The sequence below is a fragment of the Theropithecus gelada genome, chromosome 6 (assembly GCF_003255815.1).
Source record: "Theropithecus gelada isolate Dixy chromosome 6, Tgel_1.0, whole genome shotgun sequence".
Classification (NCBI taxonomy): Eukaryota; Metazoa; Chordata; class Mammalia; order Primates; family Cercopithecidae; genus Theropithecus; species Theropithecus gelada.
In genome coordinates this window covers 175713542-175721399 of record NC_037673.1, presented here as the reverse complement: position 1 = coordinate 175721399, position 7858 = coordinate 175713542, and the positions used below count along the sequence as shown (strand labels likewise).

At 49.7% G+C, this 7858-nt stretch overlaps 1 protein-coding gene across 1 annotated transcript in view; it reads right to left on the bottom strand.

Annotated features, from left to right (window-relative positions):
- RUFY1 (RUN and FYVE domain containing 1) overlaps positions 1-7455 on the bottom strand; it is a 66300-nt gene extending 58845 nt beyond the window's left edge. The window contains exon 1 of the mRNA XM_025389134.1: positions 7149-7455. Coding sequence (XP_025244919.1) covers positions 7149-7452 — 304 coding nt within the window. The 5' untranslated portion in view covers positions 7453-7455. The remainder of the gene's footprint in view (positions 1-7148) is intronic.
- Between the last annotated feature and the right edge of the window lie 403 nt (positions 7456-7858).

The window sequence follows — 7858 nt, the reverse complement described above, 5'->3', positions numbered from 1 at the left end:
TTTTTTTTTTTGAGACGGAGTCTCGCTCTGTCGCCCAGGCTGGAGTGCGGTGGCGCGATCTCGGCTCACTGCAAGCTCCACCTCCCGGGTTCACGCCATTCTCCCGCCTCAGCCTCCGAGTAGCTGGGACTACAGGCGCCCGCCACCACGCCCGGCTAGTTTTTTGTATTTTTAGTAGAGACGGGGTTTCACCATGTTAGCCAGGATGGTCTCGATCTCCTGACCTCGTGATCCACCCGCCTCGGCCTCCCAAAGTGCTGGGATTACAGGCTTGAGCCACCGCGCCCGGCACCTGACTCACACTTGATAAGTCTTGGTAAAATTTTTTTTTGGTAACTCCCAAAAGTTGAGAAATTTCCTTAATATGATTAAGCTGCAGGTCAGGTAATTTTCAGTTATTTGCTTTGAATGAAAATAAGGGAACAAAAAATAATTTTTGGCATTAGATCAGTGTGATTTGGGGCATATAACTTGGAAAGAGTTCAGAGATGACCAACATTACTAAAACAAACAAACAAAAAACAGGACTAAAACTGGTGCTGAATTCTATCACACTTTAGCAGTAAATCATATGTATTTGTCTACAGATTTATGCTAATAACAAAAACCAACACCATTCATCTCATTAAGAGATGCAATTCATTGGCTGGGCGCGGTGGCTCATGTCTGTACTCCCAGCACTTTGGGAGGCTGAGGCAGGTGGATCACAAGGTCAGGAGTTCGAGATCAGCCTGGCCAACATGGTAAAACCCCGTCTCTACTAAAAATACAAAAATTAGCTGGGCGTGCTGGCACACACCTGTAGTCCCAGCTACTGGGGAGGCTGAGGGTGGGAGAATCGCTTGAACCCAGGAGGCGTAGTTTGCAGTGAGCCGAGATTGCGCCACTGCACTCCAGGCTGGGCAACAGAATGAGACCCTGTCTCAAAAAAAAAAATGCAATTCAAGAAAAATTTATGTATAATTTTTTATAAAAATTATATTTATGTTCCTGTTACCAATGTAGCATTACTAATAAACTTAATAATTCACTCCAGAAAAAAATTTTTTATACACTTAGAGCTTTAGTCATAATAAAAATTTATTAAACTTTAACTTATTTACATACTTTTTGCTGAGACTTATAGGATGACCAATAACACTTTTAAAAACATACAAATCTATTACATTAATTCTATGGAAGAAGTGGAATGGAAATTCAAGTTCAATGAATAAAAGGAAAATGTAAAATTTTCAAATATTAAATAACTTCCTATTTTAAAGATGGATGGTGGTAATTATCAATTCATTAAGGTATTTACATACCACTTGATACATTTCAAAACACAATGTAACAGTTTTATTTTAAAAAGTCAATATTTACACTATGCCAGAAAATGAATTCTGAGCAACTTTGAAATATGATGAAGAATCTTATACATTAACTTTAAAAGGTGGAGTTTTCAGCTGAGAGCAGTGTCTCATGCCTGTAATCCCAGCACTTTGGGAGGCCAAGGCAGGCATATCACTTGAGGCGGGCAGGTCACTTGAGGTCAGGAGTTCAAGACCAGCCTGGCCAATGTGGTGAAACCCCGTCTCTACTAAAAATACAAAAAATTATCTGGGCGTGGTGGTGCATGCTTGTAGTCCCAGCTACTTGGGAGGCTGAGGCAGAAGAATCGCTTGAACCTGGAAGGCAGAGGTTGCAGTGAACCGAGATCGCGCCACTGCACTCCAGCCTGGGTGACAAGAGTGAAACTCTGGCTCAAAAAAAAAAAAAAAAAAAAGGAAGAAGAAAAAAGGCAGTTTGCTTAGGGGGTTACATGAGCAAAAAATGTTAAGCCCAGTGTTCCAGGCAATCAGCGCTGAGTGGTGCTGTCTCTGGAAGTGCTGCTGGCAGTGTTTTGCCATCTCCTGCATCCTCTACTACGGGTGACCTGTTCCCATTAGTACTCAAGTTAGAGGCATGGAAAATTAAACCTGGGACGATCTTTTAGCGGTTCCATCTCTCAATTGTACTGGCTTTATGACCTTGGCCAAACCATTCACATCTCTAAGTTTCATTAATAATAGTTCAACATGACACACAGAATATCACGAAGTTCTACACCTACTGAATTGCTAAATAAATTGCCAGGCCAGTCTCTTGACTGGCAATAAGTGACAAGCCCATTGCTTGCCTGGGCTCAAGCAATCCTCTCTCGTTGGCCTTTCAAAGTACTGGGATTACAGGCGTGAGCCACCTGCACCCCGCCAGCATGTTAATTCTTAAAACACGCATGGTTGTTACGCATCCTTTAGGAAGCATTTCTCTGAAAAGCAAGATGTATTCCTTGTGGGTACATCCTGTTGTTTGTGTGGAAACAGCCAGTGTCGAGAGAGGAAGGCACATGTGTGATGTGCAGAAAAGCTCAAAGATACAATAGTACTGGGGAAGATTTCTGGGAAGGAGGATTTAGTATTTGCCCTTTTTTTTTTTTTTTGAGACAGAGTTTCACTCTTGTTGCCCAGGCTGGAGCGCAGTGGCGCGATCTTGGCTCACTGCAACTTCTGCCTCCAGGTTTCAAGCAATTTTTCCTGCCTCAGTCTCTCGAGTAGCTAGGATTACAGGTGTGTGCCACCATGCCCATCTAATTTTTGTATTTTTAGTAGAGACGGGGTTTCACCATGTTGGCCAGGCTGGTCTCAAACTCCTGACCTCAAGTGATCCACCTGCCTCGGCCTCCCAAAGTGCTGGGATTACAGGCATGAGCTACCATGCCTGTCCGAATGTGCTTTTGTATGGTTTGATTTTTAAAAATCATGTTCACTTATTACCTTAAAAAAAAATCTCCCAGAACCAAACAGGACACCTATGGACAATGCAATCACATACCAGACCCCACATGGGACAACCTTTTTTTTTTTTTTCTTTTGAGACGGAGTTTCACTCTTGTTGCTCAGGCTGGAGTGCAATGGCGCGATCTTGGCTCACTGCAACCTCCACCTCCCGCGTTCAAGAGATTCTCCTGCCTCAGCCTCCTGAGTAGCTGGGATTACAGGCATGCGCCACCACACCTGGCTAATTTTGTATTTTTAGTAGACATGGGGTTTCTCCATGTTGGTCAGGCTGGTCTCAAACTCCCGACCTCAGGTGATCCACTCACCTCGGCCTCCCAAAGTGCTGGTATTATAGGCGTGAGCTACTGTGCCTGACCGGGACATTTTAAAACAAGTATTCAAAACATTCTGCAGCATTTCCTTTAGCTTCTACCATTGAAAAAATATTAGCCAGCAAGAGTGCTGCTCACATTCAATCTCTGCTCCTAAACTGCTCCCTCTGAAAGTCCTGCCTGTCCACAGTGCTTGTGTAGGCAGATCAGTGGGGAAAGAGACCATGAGTCAGCCTTGGGCCTGGGCCTGGCTGAAGTGGTGTCACTGTCTTTCTCCCAACCTGTTTTTCTTGTGTCACTGCAGAGCATACCGCCCTTGGCCCATTTCCTTTCCCCACCTCTGCTCCTGTCCTACCTGATGGCTTCAAATCCTGGTGACCTTCAGGACCAGCCACATGGCTCTACCCAGCAGTTCCCCAGATTTCATCTCTTTTTAAGCCATGGTCACCATTTTTGCTGGAGTGAGTGGCAGTTATTAATACTTTCCTTAAATCAAGTTAATTATTATTATTTTTTGAGACAGTCTTGCAGTGGAATGGTCTCGGCTCACTGCAAACTCCGCCTCCCAGGTTCAAGCAATTCTCCTGTCTCAGCCTCCTGAGTAACTGGGATTACAGGTGCGCACCACCACGCCCGGCTAATTTTTGTATTTTTTTTTTAGTAGAGATGGGGTTTCACCATGTTGGCCAGGTTGGTCTCGAACTCCTGACCTCAGCTGATCCACCTACCTTGGCCTCCCAAAATGCTGGGATTACAGGCATGAGCCACCATGCCTGGCCTAGTTTTTAAAAATCCATATGGGGTATGTATATTGACATTTTGCAGTTGGTGAAGTTACTTCTCTTTAATTCAGTTTACCTCTTTATAAAACAGGGATAATAATGGTACTCATCACCCTGCGCCATCTGCAGAATTTACAAGGCTCAGTGCAAAATTCCTGGCCTGGAGCAGAGCGCGGAAGTCAAGACTCCCCCTTACTACAGCCCTAATGGATTGCAACTTCCCTGCAGGGATGGGATGGGTGAGAGGCCCTGCCCACTTCCTGCCTAATGTGCTGTGGTACCCGCCACCCTGCCCTGAGATTCAGAGGGTGCAATCCCAACACTGCCTGGGCAAGAGTGGCATCAGAGAGGCTAGGGAGAAGCCCCAGGGCAGCTCTAGGGGGCCAGGGCAGCTGAGAACCTGTCCCATTGGCCTTCACTTAAAAAACACAAATTCAAAGATAAAATTAAGAATTTCAAGCATGGGATACTTCTGAGTGCCTGGCCCTTTCCACCAGAGTGATCAAAGCCTGCATTGACCGTACACCCATGAAGTTAGTCCTGCTATCATATAGGGTAGTTGTGAGGAATAAATGAATACTTGTACAGATTTAGGACTAATGCCTGGCACCTCTGAAGGACAATATAAGTGTTGGCTATTGTTTATATCACTTCCATAGATGGAAAACAGGTATTTTTCAAATATGCATTTGTTCAGCAAACACTTACTATTCTGTACCAGGTACTGACACATTTATCTTTTTGTTTCCTTGATTCTGCATTAAAGGAAAGAAATTCTGGCCCGGCGCGGTGGCTCATGTCTGTAATCCCAGCACTTTGGGAGGCTGAGACGGGCGGATCACGAGGTCAGGAGATCGAGACAATCCTGGCGAACACGGTGAAACCCCGTCTCTACTAAAATACAAAAAAAATTAGCTGGGCGTAGTGGTGGGCGCCTGTAGTCCCAGCTACTCGGGAGGCTGAGGCAGGAGAATGGCGTGAACCCGGGAGGTGGAGCTTACAGTGAGCCGAGATCGCGCCACTGCACTCCAGCCTGGGCGACAGAGCGAGACTCCGTCTCAAAAAAAAAAAGGAAAGAAATTCTATCAAGGAAGAACTAACATTTATTCTTTGCTTACTCCTGCCACGAAATATCTAAGAGGCCTCCAGGGGATGCCATGCCTTGACTTTCAGTATTGACTGTCAATGAGTATGCAATTCAGCATCCACTGATGTGTGGAAATCTCCGGAAAAGGTGTCAAGCTAGAGGGAAGTAGATTCCCGGGCTGCACAGGCTAGCATCACCCTCTAATACTACTTTCCACTGCCAGGATCTCAAAACCAGTCAGCCTTTCAACTTTACTTATTAATCATTCTTGACCACTGCAAATCTCACAATTCACTACCTGGGGTCAGTGCATCTACAGCAAAGGTACCAGTGGATGGGGAGGAATCAGGAGGCCTCAAGGGTGTGCTATGATGCTCCTTGGAAGGCACCACCACCTTTCCTCAGCTCTGTCCCAGCATTTTCTATGAAGTTGGCAATGTTCTATGCTGTGCTCTCTCATACCGTAGCCACTGGCTACACACAGGCTACTGAGCACTTAAAACGTGGCCGCTGTAATCGAGGAACTCACTTTTGTTTTTTTTTGGAGACGGAGTCTCGCTCTGTCACGCAGGCTGGAGTGCAGTGGCGCGATCTTGGCTCACTGCAACCTCCGCCTCCCGGGTTCAAGCGATTCTCCTGCCTCAGCCTCCGGAGTAGCTGGGACTACAGGCGCCGCCACCACGCCCAGCCAATTTTTTGTATTTTTTTTTTTTTTTTTTTTTTTTTTTTTTTGAGACGGAGTATCGCTCTGTCGCCTGGGCTGGAGTGCAGTGGCCGGATCTCAGCTCACTGCAAGCTCCGCCTCCCGGGTTCACGCCATTCTCCTGCCTCAGCCTCCCGAGTAGCTGGGACTACAGGCGCCCGCCACCTCGCCCGGCTAGTTTTTTTTGTATTTTTTAGTAGAGACGGGGTTTCACCATGTTAGCCAGGATGGTCTCGATCTCTTGACCTCGCGATCCGCCCGTCTCGGCCTCCCAAAGTGCTGGGATTACAGGCTTGAGCCACCGCGCCCGGCCAATTTTTTGTATTTTTAGTAGAGACGGGGTTTCACCGTGTTGGCCAAGATGGTCTCGATCTCTTCACCTCGTGATCCGCTCGCCTCGGCCTCCCAAAGTGCTGGGATTACAGGCGTGAACCACCGCTCCCGGCCGAGGAACTCAATTTTTAATTCAATTTAAAAGTACTCAATTTCAATTTGATTCAGTTAGAAATTGAGGAATTCGGCTGCGGGCGGTGGCTCAAGCCTGTAGTCCCAGCATTTTGGGAGGCCGAGGCAGGTGTATCACGAAGTCAGGAGTTCAAGACCAGCCTTGCCAAGATGGTGAAACCCCGTTTCTACCAAAAATACGGGGTCGGGGGGTGGCTCACGCCGAGCATGGTGGTGGGCGCCTGTAGTCCCAGCTACTCGGGAGGCTGAGGCGGGAGGATAGCTTGAACCCAGGAGGCAGGGGTGGCAGTGAGCCGAGATCACACCACTGCACTCCAGCCTGGGCGACAGAGCAAGACTCGGTCTCAAAAAAAAAAATAAAAAAATAAAAACAAAAAAGAAAAACACACACACACAAACATATGCGTGCTGCTGTATTGGATAGCACAGCTCTGGACGTCTGGCGTTGGAGGGCTAAGTTAAAATCTTACTATCACTGATATGCTGGCACTCTATTCATTACAAGGGCTGAAAAGTCTTTCAGAGATCATCGGGTGACTTTAAAATCCCCATCTCACAGGCAGGGGTGAGCGGAGGCGCCGCTGGTCCGCTGCGCGCAGGGCCCACGCCCTCCCGACACCCGCCAGCGCTCCACTCCCGCACTGAGCGGCTGAAAAGCAGAACCGTGCTGGCTCCGTGCCGTGTGTGGAGTTACTACAGAGTTTCGAAGCCCGGACGCGCACACGTCCTTCACCTAGTTAGTGGGAGAGCATAGAGGCGCGGGAGCGGGAGCGCGCTCAGGCACGCGGGGCTGCGGGGGGCGGTCTCGGCTGGGCCGCCGGAGTAAAGACCCACGCGCAGCCAGGCGCCGTCCGCCGGCCAACAGCTCGCGTAACCTCCCCGACCGGCCGGCGCCCTCCCAGCCCGGCCCCCACCGCGCCCGCGCCAGCGGCCAGCGGGGACACGCGGGTCCGCCGCGGGACAGACCCGGCCCGAGCCTACCTGCGCGCGCCGTGCCGTCCCCGCTGTCCCCGCCGCCCAGCCCCGCGGCCGCGCGCAGCGCGCTCCCGCAGCTCGCTGACAGGTTCCCGGTGGCCCTGCGTGCCAGGGTCAGGATGGGCGCCGACCAGCCCTCCGCCGCCCGCGGCCTCGTTGCGCTCCGCAGGTCGCCCGGGCCGGGCAGCTGGCTTCGGTCGACGATCTCAAACTCTTCTCCCGGCTCCAGCTCTGACCCAGGCCCCGGCCCCAGCCCCAGCCCCGGCTCCAGCTCCCGCCCAGCAGTGCAGCCGCCTTCCCCGTCGGCCATCTTGACCGTGTCACGTGACCCAGCGGGGTGGGCGCGGCCGGGCACCGCCTTTCCCTTCGGTAGGCGAGATTTTTGTTCCTCTTCACCGCCCGCGTCGCCTTCCTTCAGCTTCGAAAGGTTCGGGAAGGTCCAATAACATAAAAACTGTGCGTATTCCCTGCCGCCGGCAGGACGTGTTCGCGGGGAAGTTCCTCTTGAACTTTCTCCCAGGACCGTTGTGCCCCCTGCGGCGCTTCGCGGGGTCCCGTGGCCGTCGTTTTCTTTGTGACACCATTTCCTCTTTTAAATTTTCATTTCATGTTCTATGTTTTCCACTTCGTCATTTTTCTGCAGCACTCATCAGAACAAGCCCCGAAAGGGCAACTAAGGAAACGCACAGGCGAGGCAGGAAAGCGGGAATTTTTAT